Source organism: Oenanthe melanoleuca, chromosome 3, assembly GCF_029582105.1.
Source record: "Oenanthe melanoleuca isolate GR-GAL-2019-014 chromosome 3, OMel1.0, whole genome shotgun sequence".
Lineage (NCBI taxonomy): Eukaryota > Metazoa > Chordata > Aves > Passeriformes > Muscicapidae > Oenanthe > Oenanthe melanoleuca.
The window spans coordinates 6,742,420-6,759,501 of NC_079336.1; the positions used below are offsets into that span (position 1 = coordinate 6,742,420).

Consider the following 17,082-nt stretch of genomic DNA (forward strand, 5'->3'; position numbering starts at 1 on the left):
AGGTCAGAAGGGACCTCTGTGCTTAGTTAATCTGAGCTTGTGTATGTGCAGGCCATGGACATTTCCCCAGGCAGCATCTCTCCTGGAAACGTATCTAATCTCCTCTTAAGAACAGCGAGTGTTGGTGACTTCTCCCCTCCCTTGCTGCTTCTCTGTTTAATTATCCTTGCTGTTGGAGAAGTGCTTCACTTCAAGGCCAAGATGGGTAACTTGACTTTCCAGGCCTTGTAACCTGCTACACCTTTGTCTGTGAGACTGAAAGCTTCTCCATTTGCTCCCAGTGATTAAGTCACGTCTCAGCCTTTCTTTGATAAACTCCTTGAATTTCATGTCAAAGGTTTGATTTGCAATCTGGGGTCATTTTGGCAGCTTCCCTTTGAACTTCTGCTGATATTCTCACATGTTGATGCAGGACCCAGGGCCCACACTTGCTCTACCCAGCTTCAGCTTGTTTTCATTTTTGTGTTGGGGCTTGTTTTATGTCTCCAATATTGCACTGACCTTTAATCCAGAGCATTGTGATGCGAGCTCCTGTTGTGCTGCTCTGAGTGATCTCCTTTATGTCCTCCTCTGAGAACCTGGCTTTCTAAGGGAGCAGGGCTGCTATAAGTGTGCTTCCTCCATGTCTTACTTTGTATTTAAAATACCACTGCTGGCTTGAGACAGTTCAACTGAGATATTCAGGGAACTGATAAAACAGTTCCTTTTGTAACATTTTGTACCCAGTAAGTGTTAAATCCCCTGCAGCCATTATCAGGAGAGATTTTCTATTACCTGGATTGTTGATAGATGTATTAAATAGCATTGAAGAAGAAGAAATGCTTGCTACCAGTGGCCTTGCTCCATGTTATCTTCTCATTAACAACTACATTTTGAGATCTGTCAGTGAAGCAGATTTAATCTCTCTACCATGTGCCTTGTTAATTCCATATAATGCCAGCCAAATACCTTTGAGAAATTGCAGTATATTACAGCATCACAGTTGTCTTTAGCAGCCAGGTGTGTTGTTTTACAAACCAAAACAAAGAACCAGACTTCCCAACACTTTGGTGGACTTGGCAGTGTCAGGTTTATGGCTGGATTCGAGGACCTTAGAGCTCTTTTCAAACCTGAATGATTCTTAAGCCTCAACAAGCCTCATCTTCCAGAAAAGTGCATTGATTGATCTTCATTATTTTATTAGCATCTAGTTATTTGTTGATGAAATCACAAATTAACCACTCTGGTATTTTGCAGAGGACCAACATGAGGCTGTGAGACCACTTACCTTGATGCTGGTACTTTGCAAAATTAATTGCTGCACTGAAATTCTCCTTTTCACCTTTTCAAAATATGGAAACACTTTGGCAGTGCCCTGATCCATCCTCAACTTGAAAAGTTATTAAAAATCAACATTAGTGGTTCAATCAGCTTCTCAATGAAGTCTCTAAAGACACCTGTATCTAAGACAGCTGGGTTGCTGGATCTGAGAATATAATTTCCGAGTTCCCATCTTTCCTTGCCGCCAACAGTGACTGCTTTTGGTTCCTCACAGCAGAACACAGAACTAAATTTCCTTGTTCCCTTCAAAATACAGATGAGAACCACCCACCCAATTCCTCAGCAGTGGTCTTATAACTGATCCAAATTACAAATTTGATCCCCCAAGTTTTTAAGTGCCTTTCTTTTTACTTCCATCAGCCCTTAGCACTGGTTCCCTCAGCCTCCTGTAGCAGCAGCAGGTTTTTAACCTATTTGTTACTGCTGACTCCCCATCTTCCCTATTTCCATACATACAGATTTATTTAGGCTTTGTCACAGGCCTTACATGTCTTTAGGCTGAAATATTTCTCCTTGACTGTTTCCCAGTGCATTCAAGAATCTTTGAAATGGTGCCTTTCTGGCTTCCAATTATATGCTTTTTTTTGTGACCATTCCACTATAAATGTAGGTTTCCTGTCCACTGTTGCTTTAGGCATCAGAAAAAAATGTAATCCTAAAGTTTGCAGTTACTTTTTATGGATGGTTGGCAAATTCTACTTAAACAAAGCCAGTTATGATGGTGCCTGAGCACTAGGGAATATTTAGGTCACCAGTTCACTTTTCTTGGTTGTTCTGTTCTGCAGGGTGCAGAGCAAAGCATCCCTTCATGTTAAAAACCCTGGCAAGTTTTCAGGTGAGGTGCTCAGCCAAAAGCTGAAATCAGCCATGCAATTTATCTTGTATATTTAACAGATTCTTGTTACTTTTTACAAACCTAAGATGTTCAAAGAAGAGCTCATCCCTCTCTATGATGGATGGGAAGATTCAGGAACATGTCAAATGTCCAAGCCCCTCATGTTTCATTTTACAGCTTAGGGCTCCAATCCTGAGTGGTATTGTACCCATTATTTCTGGTTTTCAGGAGGAAAATATCATTATATGCTGCCTGAGCACTGCACTCCTCATCCTGCTTTGCCTCCTGCTAAAGTGGAGTGGCTAGAAGGATGTGTCCTTAGACCAGGGAACAGGGCAGCAGCCACTGGGATGGAGCTGGCTCAGGACAGAGCTGGTGCTCTTACCCCTCTGCTTACAGCAATATCTGCTCCAGCAGCCAAGAGGGGGCACCCCTTAAATTAATAAAAGGAAGGGGAAAAAAGGTGAAAATGAGAAAAAAAACTAGCAAAAAGAGAAAAACTGAGCATGATTTCTTAAAAAGCATTTTCTCATCTGCATGGAAGTGAGAGGCTAAATCCAAGTCAAAACATGGAGGTATTTTCCAAGAGCAGGATGGGGCCCAGGGACACCCCTGGGGCAAGGTGCAGCTGGCTGAATATTTGGAAGATGTGGGTCTGCTGTGGGCCCTGCTGCTGCCCATTGCTGCTCTTCTCCCACCCCAGTCAGTGTTGGGACAGTGCCTGGCACATCCCCTCCACCCTGGCTTGGCTCAGTGCCTCAGGGTGCTGCTGCTGCACCAGGCATGGATAACAAACCCTCACCTGGTGCCTGTGGCAGTGTCTAGGGACCAGCTGTGGCTTTTCCAAGGAAACCAGCAGCTCAGCCCTACCACAGCATGGGAATCTGCTCTGTGAAGGGCTGACTGTGCACAGCCCAAAACAAGCCTGTCTTTCAGCAGCAGCCATGTAAAACTATTTAAAAAGCCTTTAAGTGCTGCCAGTACCTACAATGGCTGCCAAGTTTTATTTTTGTCAGACAATTTGTGAAATGTGTTCAACTTGTGACCACAATCAGGGAAACAAGCCCAAAAAGCAATCAAAAACACCTAATAAATAATGGTAATTAATATTGGTGTGTGGTGCTTATACAGTATTCTTTTCCTTTCCAGGATCCTTTAGCTGGTTAGCAATAATGTTCCACATTATGGTGGTCTCTCCTACAGAGGGTATTTATCATCCTCTAGTTGCACATGGCAAACTGAGAACAGCATTCCTGTAATCACTGGAGGAGCCCAACACACATCCCTCCCCGTGATCCATCGTGCCTGAACGTGAGGAGACATGAACCGTAACAGCCTGCTGGATGTACATTGTGGGAAATGCTGTGTGCCTGAGCATGTACAGAAAAGAGATGAGGAAAACCCCAAATGGTTCACACCTCCCTTCCCCTCTCCCCTTCACTTGTAGTAGCTTATTTATCAACAGAAAATGTTAAGGCACCGGTAATTCCATTTTAATGTTTTTTCTCACCTGCAGAACTGCCTGGAGTGGTTCATGTTGGGACCTGCTTTAATATTGCCTTTCTCTGGGTCATAGATGGTGGTTGCTCGTGCATAAGCTCCTCCAAGAATAAAGATGAACCCATTGAGAGTGACTGCAGGAGCATATTTGTTATCTGTCAATGGAAAGCAACACTGAGATCAGTTTTAGGCTCAGGTTTGGAGACTGTTTTTTTATTTATACATTCCCCTTATTTATAGATAAGTCACGTTTCTCTAAACCTCCAAGGCTAGGGAAAGAAAAATGAGGAAACCTTTCCTGGTTTTGTTCTCCTCTCTCCAAGTTCTCAAAGGCACTTTTAAAGTTCATCACTTCTTCATCCCTCTGTATGTGCCTCCCTCTAAACTGGTAAAGAACAATTATCTTCTTCTGAAGCCTAATGGAGTCACCATGAAAGTTCCACAGTTACATATGAAATTAAGACATCAAATTGTTTCAGAATTCTGAACTGCTGAAAAATTTAGCTCAGATGCTTCCCATGCTTGTGCAGCAGCTAAGTATAGCAGAAACCCACAGCACAGAGACCCCCTTAATAATACCCAATAGTTGATACTCTTTTTTATTGTGCTTTTGCTTGTGGGAAGGTCATCCATGTATTTCCAGAAGATTTTCTGAGACCTGATTTCTTTTTCACCTTTATGTGTCTCATAAATTCATCTGCATTTTTATTTTCAGATGTATGTGTATCTCCAAGCAGTCCTGTAATTTAACAACAAACTGTGTGAGGTTGGGAGTTTGAAATTAAGCAAATCTCTCATCCTGAGTCAAGTTCAATCAGATTTTCTGAGGGCACTTTAAAATTCTTGTTAGCTGTGGCTTTATTAGAAATATTAGTAAAACTAATCATAAATTACTGAATAAAATAATTCTAATCTAATTAGTTGGCTTGTCCCTTATGCTGCTAGCACGCCATATGCACATTATTAAATATGAGCCAGTTGGGCTGAAATTTCTCATGATGATGTCTGTCTTGATGAGATACAGTTTTTTAATCAACATTTCTGTGAAACCAATCAGCAGTGTCTGGGAACAAAAGATGGGGAAATACATTGCTCTGAGTTAAAATAAGCCTCGCAACCAGTTCTCTAAGAGGCAGGTGGCTTAGCCCTTTGGGGTGTGAAATGCATGTTTCCTGGGAGGCCATCCTGGGGTCAGGAACACATAAAAATTCTCCATTTGTAGCTATAAGTTAAAGCCTTTCCAAAATCTGCATTTTCATATGCTCAGGGAAGGTTGACCCCCCCCTGCATGTCCAACAGGGAATCAGACTGGACACAGTCCTGCTGGTTTCAGCCCCTGCAACTTCCTCCCAAGGGAACCTGTGGGCAGAAGCTGGAGAGGAGGTGAGATACCACCTTTACTGTGCTCTTACCTCTCTGATGCCAGCCTCTACATAAAACCAAAGGGGTTTATATGCTCCTCCCAAGTCTACAGCATCATGACTGTGTCCTTTTAGGTACACAGAAAAGGATGGGCTTAAACCAGATCCAGCAGCCTAATTTTGGTATTTGCTTACCTCTTCCACGGTGTGTTGTAACCCTGAGGTTCTTGTAACACTACCTTATTCCGTTAAATATTTAACAGCAATTTAATTTGACAGGAGTTAAGCAAAAGCTGATGAACATCTCTAGAAGAGAGATAACCTCCTTAATTGAGGTTCTGACTGGTAAAACTAGAATGAAAAGAATGGTTTTGTGCTGTCTGCCTCTGTCCCAGCATGGCCATGGGGTGGTCTGGCTCAGTTCATCCCACCCCACACTGGCATGAGCCCAGGGGACCTACAGGGGTGAAGCACCCAGCAGGGAAACAGGCAGAGCCCATGTGATGGGTTAAAGCTGAGCTCCACTACGCTGATATCTACAGGCATATGTCAAAAAACCACGGCTGTATTAGGAAAATGTCACTGATCCTTGGGAACAGATGGGAAGAAACTAATTCATCCAGAAAATAGTACAAGGAGTATTCAGTTTCTTCACAGTGCCACTAAGCCACTGTAATTCATCAGAAAGGCTTATCTGTCCTAACAACCCAGCTCGCATCCCTTTCCAAATCAGACTTGCATATGTGACATTTTTTCCACTTAAGACACTCACCAGAAATTTTCCATATTTAATTATCACATCTTCTTGTTTTTTTTTTTTTTTTTTTTCCTCTGACTAGCACTGTTTTGCAGGAGAATGAAACTCTTACATTAAGAAAACCCTCAGCTCCCAAATCTCACAGGGAAATTATTTGGGGCTCCCTCACAGCAGAAACAGTGACTTCTCAGGGGACTGAATCACTGACTTCACATTTCTTTTTGTTAAAGAATGAGAGGGAAACCCCTTGTGTATTTTTATAGTGACTTTTTTTTTTTCCCTTTCTGAACAGGCAGACAGTCTGATATTCTTTTTCTTTATTTTTTAGAGGCAATCGTGTTTGAGTCTCATCATTTTTCAATACACTCCCTATCTGTTTTCTTTTTACTGCTTTTGTCTTTAGCTATAATTTCATGAATTAGTATCAAGTAAGCCTGAGACACAGAAACAGAAAAATCCTCGCTGCTTCTTTCATGAAGGGAGTTTTTCACAGAAAGTCTCTTGTTCCTGATGAAGATATGGCAAAAAGACACGAGGGACACACCTCCAGAAACAGGTAGAGAGGAAGCAGTGTTTTTTGGGGTTTTTTTTGTTACCATGGGGACAGAAATTATTCATGGATACTGGGACTTTGGAAACCTCAAGTCATCATTCCTGATGTTTAGGTGTGGATGACCACCTTCAATCTTTAACCTTCCTTCTCAGATGCAACCCACACTCTTCCTCTGGTGGTGTCTTTTTCAGGGTTTGGTATCCTCATGCAAACTCTCAGGAGACTCCAATTCCTGTCACTGTTTGAAGTCCTTAACGTGGTCTCAGTGCAAAGTGGCTGGTGGGGAGCCTAGTTTTGCAGAAGAATGTTCTGGTTGGGCTTTTTGGTCAATGTGCAGCAAGCTAGAGAGGAGGTGGACAAAGCTACTGGGTGTGAACATGAGCTTCTGTGTCAGAGGCTTTTGTGGGATACAGCTGGGCCACTAAGTATTTCAAAAGGCTGCTGGAGAAAAGGAAGAGAGGGGAGAGGAAGCATGGAAACAGAGAAGCAGCTTCTTCTCCCCTCCAAAGTCTTAAGTGTAGAGGCTGCTGGATACAGTAATCCATTTCAGGCTGGAAAATAGTAAATGGGATTTGTCCAGGTCAGCAAACACACTTGAGATTAGAAGGCAGAATAAATGTAAATAAAATAATACATAAAGGGTAGTCTTCCCTCCAAGTGGATAACATGGTAACACCCCTCTCCTGTTCTGTTGCTGCAGGAAGATAAGCCAGTAGCTCTATTCTGTGACAGGCCACTGGAGGAAGGAGTGTGCACTCCATGACAATCCCTGAGCCAGAGGAGTCCTTCATGTGGGGTTGATGATTTAACCTGCTGATGTGCTCCTCACTTAGGGCATGTGCCCATGGCTCTCACATCTCTCCCTACATTAGGTAGCACAGACCTGTTTTCTCTTCCATGATTGCTCCAAGATCTTTCACTGCCTTCCAGTAATGCATTCGGTCAGAGATTGAAGGGGCACTGCAATAAATGGCAGCAGCACTTCATACAGAAAAAGGTTATTATAACCAAGCCAGTTAAACATTTTTATTGGGAGAAGAAATGCAGGAGTGCCACCAGCCCAGGCAGAACTCCAACCAAATTGTCTCCTGGCAGGTGTGGGTGCCTGCTGGGGAGGTCGAGGCACTTGATGGAGTAGAATAGAGAATGGAGTCTGGTTAATACAAGCTAAGCCTGCTTTTAATTGTCAGCACCTCTTCCCCTCCTTGAACACTCTTCAGACAAGCTCAAGAATGGCACAGCCATAGGATAACCAGGAGACTGTGATCTGATCCTGAACACAGCTCAGGTGAGGCCCAGGTGAAGCTGCTGCATGAACAGTGAGGGATGGATGCCACCCTGCAGGCTCAGAGCTCTCCTGGGAGCTGCTCTACGCCCTCCCCACTGACCCTTGAGCAAACCCTCCTTGGAGACCCCAAAGTTGAGTGTCCTCACTTGCAAACACCACATTCTGTGTATGTGGGGTGGGCATGGCCCATGCCAAAAGCAGGAGGCTCCACCTGCCACCACAGGGCAGCTTTAACATCAAATTGATGGGCACCATGTTGATGAACTGAAGAGTGTTGGAAAAAGAACAGCCATGGACATGAAGGAGAGGTAGGAGTGAAGAGGACATTGGATAAACAGCAACACAAAATTACTGATTTTGCAGGGCAGAGGGCAGAGAATAGGCAGGGAAACACTGAGGAGTGGAAAAAGTCATTCTGAAGGGAGCGCATGGCATGTACAGAGGAAAAATGGCTGAGATAAAAAATTCAAGCTTAGTAGGGTGAAAAACACTAAGAACTAGCCATGGGAAGAAAAATACACTGAAGAATGAGATAAAACACTCATTGCTGTGGGACTTTCAGGTGAAAACCAGCCATATTTCCCTACAAATACCAAACTATTGCCTTGGGAGAGTGCCAAGACATATATCTGATTTTTCTTGTTAAAAAAAAAACCAAAAAACAAAAAAGCCAAAAAACAATCTATTAATTTTATCCAAAATAGACCATGGGACACTGCAGTAAAAATGTACACGTGCTTCTAGTGCTCCTATTTTCCAAATTGGTCTTCCAGTCTTAGGTCTGTGATTGTCCCACTTTGGTCTGACATATCACTGCAGGAGTAAACAGTAAGGTGAGGAACTAGATACCTGGATTAGAAACCAGAAATACTCATAGAACTTCTCTATTCTCTGGTTTTCACCAGATTTTAAAATTTAATAGTAATGGTAATTAAATAATGGTTTTATTACAATCCAAAAACATTAATAAAAACTTTTAATTCCACACTGACTGTTCAGTGTACCTAAAAAAGGTATGTTTTAGTGCCCTGTCATGAAAGCACAATGTGAACTAAAAGGCACTGACCAGGTAATTTGACTTACTTAGAATCCCTGACTTCAGCATGTCTATGGCCATCTTGTTAAATATGACAAAGCTCAGGAAGGTGGGCATGGAGTACATTTTTAGCACAGATATATAGGACAGCTTGGCCAGAAATGGAAAGGCAGGTGCTGCAAGTACATGGCTCTGGTTCATTTGTTCATGTAGGGCTTTCATTTAGAGCTAAAAACATGAGAAGGGGATGTGCAATGTGGTTTACTATAAACATGCAGTGTGAAAGCCCTGTGAAGCTCCATTCTCCCAGTGACATCCAGCTGTGGGCTGCACTGCTGCAGGAACATCTGCCCACTCCAAGATGAGAAGGACTGACATGGGGCAGAGGATGGAGCACTGAGGAAGGCCTTCTCCTCCCCAAATGTGGATGTGTGTGACCAACACTTGCCCAAAGGCACCCACATGCAGCATCAGTGAGCCTGGTGTCATACCTACTGCTCCCAGGCATCCACCTCCCAACACCTCCTGACAGCTGAAGCACAAAGAATAAATGGGAACTGGGAGCGAATCCACTGCATATTCCTAGAAGAATTCCAGGCAGAAGAGCAAGGGCTGAGCTGTGTGACTTGCTATCAGTCCCCAGTCTGTACCTCCTCTGCACAGGCAGGATGTCAGTGTCCAGCCTGCTTCACCTCCACTGACACTGCACGAAACACAAGCCATGACTGATGCCACTGTTGCCTTGGGTTAGGCTGGCACGTGATGCTTTGAAAGAGATGGACCTTTAGGGTTCAAACGTGTGCCATGCTGCACTCAACTCACTATCATAAAATACCACAGTGAACTGAGACACTGCTACTGGTCTAAAACTCTCCACAGACCTTGGCTGCTTTCAATACCTGCAGCTACTATTGCATATCTGAGCATGCTTGAGGCATTTTTAAATAAACTGTTGTCCTCTTTGAGGTCAAACAGGTTTCACTGATCTCAGGGTGACTTTGTAACAACTCACCATCTCAGCTGCATTAGCTCAGAGGTACACCTTAGGAATTCACAAATCAACACAAAAAGGCTCTGAGACTGTCAGAGGCACCCTGGCAGTGATCATGTCAGGATTGATCCCAGCTGTATTCTGCAAAAGGCTCCTTCTACTTCCTCTTTTCTTTAGATTGTGCTGTACCTGGCACTGCATCCAGCTCTTGGGGGGATGTTTTAAAAATACTGGTGACACTATGGTTTCTGTAGAGCTGCAGAAATTAAAATATATTTCCAACATTCTCACTGCCTTGTTGTGAAGATCAGACATCACACCAGTTCACATTCCCAGACATTCTCCGTGGGGAGACCATTTTTCAGACTCTGTGTTATTTTAAGTTATTTGCAAGTAAGTTGAAGTTCTACATTACTCAACAAAGAACTCCTTATTTATTTTATGCCTTCAGCTTAACTAATGAACTTTGCACCAAGAAAACATAAATACCATATTTTAACTTAACTAGTATCTTTAATGTATTTTTGTACTATTAAGAAATAATAGTACAATTCCATTAGGACAATGGGTGAAGAGCCCAACTCTGGATGGTAAAGATTTCTTTTAAGCACACATGGTGTTGACACTTGCTAGGCTCTAATGAGCCCAGGGGATGATTCCTTAGCTCCTGTAGCACTTGTACTATTATGGTAAGGAAGAGGAATAGAACTTCACATAATGCACTCATTTTTGCAGTATGCTGTGAGTCCAGGAAAACCTCATAACCTCGGCCAGTGGATTAAAGAAGCAGCAACAGCTGTAGGGATGTGATGGAAAAAGCCAGCAGTGGGGTTGTTTGTGCTGCTGTCTTACACAAGCGTGCCTTGGGCAGGCTACCACCCTCCCACTGGGCTCCATGTGTGCCAGGCTGTGTCAGGGGAGCAGCTGGAGTGGCTGTGCAGGCTGGGCAGGGGGGGGCTGAGGCCATGGAGCACCAGCTCCTCACATCCTGACCTACCAGGAGCCCCAGCAAAAGGGTCAGAATCATCCTAACAAGCTGCAACAGAAAAAGCAGCTTATTCTAAGTTTCTGATGGTACTTAGGCCTCACCTGAAGACCTTACAGCTGTCCTTCTATAATTACTTACTTGCTACTCTTATTGCTCTAAGGCTCAGTAGTGAGAATGATTTTTTAAAAATGAAGCCACAGTTTCAACACGAATGGTGAAACACTTGCTCAGGTTGCCCAGACAGGCAGCAGATGCCCCATCCCTGGAAACTTCAAGGTCAAGTTGAACAGGACTCTGAGTAAACTGAATTACTGAATGATGTCCTTGCTTATTGCATGGGTTACATTGACCTTTAAAGGTCCCAAACCACTGCATGATTCTCTGAACTAGGAGGTGAAGGCAAACCACTCTGAAAGCAGCTTCTGTGCAATGACTGTGTGTGAGTTGTTTCTTTGGCCACTTGGGTGCAGCCAGAGCAAAGGCTGGAAGAGCCCAGTGCAGAGCAGACAACCCAGGTCAGCTGCTGCCTGCAGGAGCATCCTGGCCAGGCTGAGTGCTAAACCTCATTTCCAAAAGTAGCCTCAACACTCAGGGTGCAAATTGCCACAGAAAGCAAGGAAGTTACAAACTTCTGAGTGCTGTTCTAATTTTGGAAGGAAGTCATCTCCTCTGACATCGGCTGGTACATTGGAAAACCTGGTTTCTTGTCTTGCTCTTTATGTTTGGTGAGCTCAAGGGCTTCATAAACTAATAAATGAAGTTTTAATAAATTACATCTTGAAGCTGTCAGCCTCTGAAGCACATAGGCAGCGTTTTAACAAACCCATGAGTGATAATTCACTGCTTGAGCAGTGCTCTGAGCCCACATGGGACAACACATGATGCCAGCATGAAGTTTCACTTCACTGCACTTGTAGAGTTTTTAAATCCAAACTGGCTAATTGTTCATACCTAGTTACTGATTTCTTCTCTGCTTTGAACTCATCACTTCTAGCTGGTAACTAGTCTGTATTAATGAGTGACAATTGCCTTCAGTGGAAATCCAGGTGATTGCTTCTCTGGTAGAATATCCATGCATTCCTGCCAACACGTCACAGAATATCCCCTCCCACCCACAAGTCCTTTGCTTTGTGCACAGGCGTTAAGAGCCCGCAGCGCAGGGACGGGCTCTGGCACCCTTACCGATCATGGGGGACTCAATGAAGCTCCAGGAGTTGGTCTGGGGCACGTAGGACTGCAGGACGCCCGCGGCGCGGCCGGCCTCGTTCACGCCCCCGAAGACGTAGATCTTGCCCCCGCAGACGGTGGCGGCGGCCGAGTGCACGGCCTTGGGCAGCGGGGCGATGGTCTCCCACTGGTTGGTGATGGTGTCGTACCTGGGGACCACAGCAGGAGCAGTGAGTGAGCTGAGCTGGGCAGCACTGACACGCACAGAAAGGCAGCTTGGCAAGCAGAAGAAAAGCAGAGCTGGAAATGTATTTTTTTTTTTAACATCTTGCGAATTCAGCCACTTGGTAAATGGTGTAATGAATGCTTTTCTCAAAGGTTTTAAAACACTGACAGAAGCCCAGAGAAAGCTGGTTCTGTTTTCTGTATATGCCTCTCAAATCTCATTATAGTCCAAGGTGCAGAAACTCAGGATATCTTTGTTGAGATGTCTTCCAGTGATTAATTTCTTTTAATGAGTATACAATGAGATTATTCTTGCTAATCAGTGCAGAGATATCCAATAGTGACTGTGGGCAGGCAACTGTTAATATACTTCAATTGTTCAGCTTGTGGAACACATCTCACCTGCAACATAATGCAACATGATGGCTCCTTTTACTCTAGTTAACCGAGCAGCAACTCCCATTTTGTGCCAGAATAAGTTGCTTCCATTTAATTTTCACAGTGCAAACCAAGCTACTTGTTTTCAGGATGCTGCAACTGTTAATGCTGGGGTAAGATTTCACCACTGCATTTGTATTTGACATGAATCAAACAGAAAAGAGTATGCATGAAAGTGCTAAATTAGTTTTGAGGTCATCAGTATCTGATTTAATTAAGTCATTGACCATAAGGGATGTATGGTTAACAAACCATGGATGAAGATTCATTTTAGACAACATCGTAAGTACAGGCATCCCTTTTTTTTTAAAGATAATGTGGCAAGGATCCAAATAGCTGCTCTAACATGAATCTTGGAGACAGTAGAGAATAATGTGATTTCTAGGTTTCTATATTTCCATGTAATGACAGATGCAGTCAAACAGGAGTTTCCTCCTGCGTAGTGATTTTTCAGGGTTGTTGACTGCCAGAACAGAAGCCCTCATCACCCATTCAGGGTTTCTGCTCTTAATGGCAGTGATATGCAATATGCAAACATGAAATGAATTGATGAACATGAACCCATCTGCAAAACATGATTTGGCAACAAAGGAATTCTCCCTCTTTAACATGTCCCTCAAATTTTCACTGCTCGAACTTGGGGAAAATAAAAGGGAGGAATGATAAAAATGGCATAAACAGCAGAAAATAATGTGCTTAATAAAAATACACTAATGAGTTTCCAAGTAATATAACTGAAAGTAATTAACACACTCATTAAAAAAAGAAGCAAAGGCAAACTTTAACTAAAAAAATTAGGAAAGTCCCTTATAATGAGCATGGAGAACTGCCTTGTATGATGCTCTAAATTAGTTACAGAGAAATTAAATTTATCTACAACAAGTGATCAAAGGGAAGAAATATAACAAGATTAAACAAACTGTGCTGGGAGCATTCATGGTGACACTGGGCTGATTCTTGTACCAAACCTAAGCCTGCAGATGCATTTTGACTGCACAAGCAGCTCCTCCAGGTCACCACATGCTGCATCTCCTGCATTCACCCACAGCACTCAGAGGGAGCAGCATGCACATCCACCCAAGCAGACATGCAAAAGATCTCGCATAATATGAAGTTTCACATATTGCTTTTGGGACATACTTTGCTAACTCAGCTATTGCAGTAATTGGTAATTTAATTCTTGATGTCTTGTTAAAAAATTGGCTATAATTGGTTATAGAATGGGAAAAACAACAGAGCTGAGAACTGACCTAGTGTTCCTCCTCTTATTTCTCCTTTAGGACCAATTTCACCTGTCAACTGATACATTTTGTCTCATACCATCTACTCAGATTTAGCACCAGGAACATTTGTGGGTAGTCAAAGGGGTCTGAGAGAGGGTGGTGAGCAGCCAACTCCCTTCCCTGTTGCTGGCAGAAGTACCTGGCACAATTCAGCTTCCAAGACAAGGACATTCTTGGCAATGACTTTCTGACTGTCCCAGTATGTTTTTGGGAAGAAGGGATTATATCCTTCAGGTATGCTGGGGGCTGAGTGTGGTGAGGACTGCATCCACAGGAACACTGGAGAAAGGTTTAAATTACAAAAACAATCACCGTTTTCTGGATGAATTTCCTTACTGACGTCTCAGGTTCTGCAGACCCCATTTTTAACCCACTTTCACTGCTCTCTATTTATGTTCTGCAATGATAGAGCTGCTCTTTCTTTCTCCTACTGTCCATCTACCACTGAGAATCCAAAAATGATGAGTTTCACTTCATCTGCTGAAAGCCAAAGGCTGAAAATCTACTGGATGCAGGTGCATGTGGTGAAGCTTAGACCCCCACTCTTTTCTTGAAGGTCATTTGGTTTCAAAAATCAGTGAATCATAAAGCAGGTGGAAGCAAGTCCTTCCCTACCTAACATGGGCACCTAATGTGGGTTTTACACGGGTTGCTCAGCGAAGCAACTCGAGTGTCTACCCTAGCCCTGAGGCTGAAGGGGAGAAATGGATGCCTTCAAGGCTTTTTGATAGCTGCCCACCAAGTCCCACCACCCCCTAGGAATTTATTCCTGCAGTTCACTCCCTCCTTGCAAAATGGGTAAACTTGATTTCTAGTCTGTTTTGCTTCAGTTCCCGCCCACCAGAAAGTTTGTTTCTTTCTCCCTGTTGGATTATAAAGCTGTCTGCTATCAAATCTCTCTTTCACATATGGACGTGCAGAAAATAATAAAGTCAACTCTTCACCTTCTGTGGGATAAACTAAGTAGTCTGAGCTCCTTAAATCTCTTCAAGGCAGGCTTCCATCATTTTGGTCTATCTCAAGTCAGCTCTTAATGTGTTCACACAAGGATTTGCACCAGATTAACTAAATTGGTTTAAAAATGAATGGAGGTGAACCTTTGTAACCTTCCAGGACAGAAAATACTGACACCTGCTTTACCTCCCTGCCCTAGGGCTTTTCCATCTGTTGTGTCATCTCTGGCACTGCCATCACACCATGGGCACTGGTGCTCGTGGGGCTCCTGGCTGCCTGTCACACCAGCCCTGCCCAAGGGCCAGCAGGGAGGAAACTGATTCAAAGAATAATCACTTTGATCTCTTTTCATTAGTCAAGCTTTGTATTTGAATCCCCTGTTTGAAGCTGTAGATGGAGACATAATGTGAGCTGGCTTCAAGCCAAGCAAAGGTTTTTCTTCCCTCTCCTCCGCCGCTCCCTCCTGGTGTGTCCACGCTTGTCCTTGGCTCTGGGCCTACCTAGCCCATCCAATGTGCTGAACTTGAATCTTCAAGGACATCTCCTTTCACATGACTGACTCCTGCAGCCCTTGCATGCCATGCACTCGTGTGTGCTTTCACACACTTGCCCTCATGCTCCTTCCTCTGCCCAGCAGCCTGCAGGACATGTGTCCTCACCTGTCATTCATGTGTCACTTGCACTGAGCACAGCGATCTCATCTGACCCTTGTGCACTCACTACCTGCTGATTCATGTGCTATTTACACATAACTTGCATGTTTTTAGATCTCTTATATATATATGTATCTGCACATTATCTGTATGTAAAACATATACATATATGTGTATGTATTGTTTATATACCCATGATACAACAAATGATCTGAATCCAGCAGAAAATACAGCCCAGGCATGAAGAGAGCACATACAGAAATAAAACTTTGCTGGTTTCCATATCTCTCCACTCTTAGGATTTCATCTGTGAGACTCATCTTCCCCTTCCTTCATTCAACTCCTCCTTCCTTGCTCTTTCCCTTCCACCTTAGTATTAACAGCAGAAAACCCTTCATTTCAAGCTGTGCCACTCGCTTCACTGCCTTCTTGACTTTTGATCTCTTCAGTACCTGAAAATAGTATTTTTTTCCTCCTCAGTCTCTTAATTTCTGTCCTCGTAGGTTAAACAGCCATATGTGTATCTTCATTTATTCACATTATAAGATCCTTACATCATGGTCAGCTGCTTACACACTGACCATTTCTGTCAGTCTGCAAGAAATCCTTCAGTTATTTAAGCATTATTTAATTATATTTGCAGGAAAGCTTCTATTTAAACTAAAGCTGTACAGTGTCATATTGAACTGTTCTTCAGATGATTCACATGTTTAAATTCACAGTAATGGATTACTATTTTTTGCCTTTTTTCTTTTCTTCTGACAGGCTTAAGAAACTATCCTCTGATAGAGCAATATATTTAATTTTCTTTCATCCAGGTAAGATAAGATCTTTTAAAATCATTGAGTCCATCCATTAACCCAGCACTGCCAAGCCCACCATTAAACCATAGTTTAATTAAACCCAGTGCTATATCTACATGTGAACTTCTAAATACCTTCAAGGATGGTGACTTCAATGCTCCCCTGTGTAGCCTGGTCCAGTGCCTGGCAATCCTTTCAGTGAAGGAATGTCCACCTTCCTTGGGGGAGAACCCCTAATTCCTACATGATCATATCTCAGGAAAATAGTAGGTTCTGAAGCAGTTTTTAAAATGTACAAAGCTTAGTTTTTACACTGATTTCTTAGACTGTCTTCAAAGTATGCACTGCCAACAAAAGTAATCTCCCAATTTTAGACAACCTTATTGTAAAAGTGCTGTCAGGTCAGGGGGATTCATCTTCTTCTGTCCTTCAAACATATAATAACCACAAAGCACCCACATTTCCACACTTCCAGTCCCATACATTGTCTTGTCAGCGTACGCAGCCTTCTCGGCTCTCAAATTGCATATATTACAGGGCCCATCCATTATCTAAAGACCTAGTTCGTGGATACACTTCATTTCACCAGCTCCCAACTCAACTCATATCTCAGAAGAAGACAGAAAGTGTAATACCTTCTCTCCTAAAACCTAATGACTTGCTTCTTGTCACACAGAACCTTGCCAGAGGGGCTTGATGGAGAACTGCAGCCATGCTGTTATTTCCCTAAACACTCATTGCAAAAACATAACTTTTCCTGAACATATACATACCCATGCACAGCCACAAAAATGGACTTATAACTCAGCCCCTCTGGCACATGCATATTGTTTTAAGATGAGTAACAAATGACTCCTATTCATCTGTTTGTGACTGATAGTCTTACATTATGCATTGAGACAGAATTTTTGCTGCCTCCTTACAGACAAG

At 43.1% G+C, this 17,082-nt stretch overlaps 1 protein-coding gene across 2 annotated transcripts in view; it reads right to left on the reverse strand.

The window, feature by feature from the left end:
* KLHL29 (kelch like family member 29) overlaps positions 1–17,082 on the reverse strand; it is a 386,641-nt gene that overhangs the window by 10,062 nt on the left and 359,497 nt on the right. For both annotated transcript variants that reach the window (XM_056487785.1, XM_056487786.1), the window contains 2 exons: positions 11,812–12,005; positions 3,666–3,810 (listed from right to left, as the gene is read on the reverse strand). In XM_056487785.1, the coding sequence (XP_056343760.1) occupies positions 3,666–3,810; positions 11,812–12,005 (339 nt within the window). The remainder of the gene's footprint in view (positions 1–3,665; positions 3,811–11,811; positions 12,006–17,082) is intronic.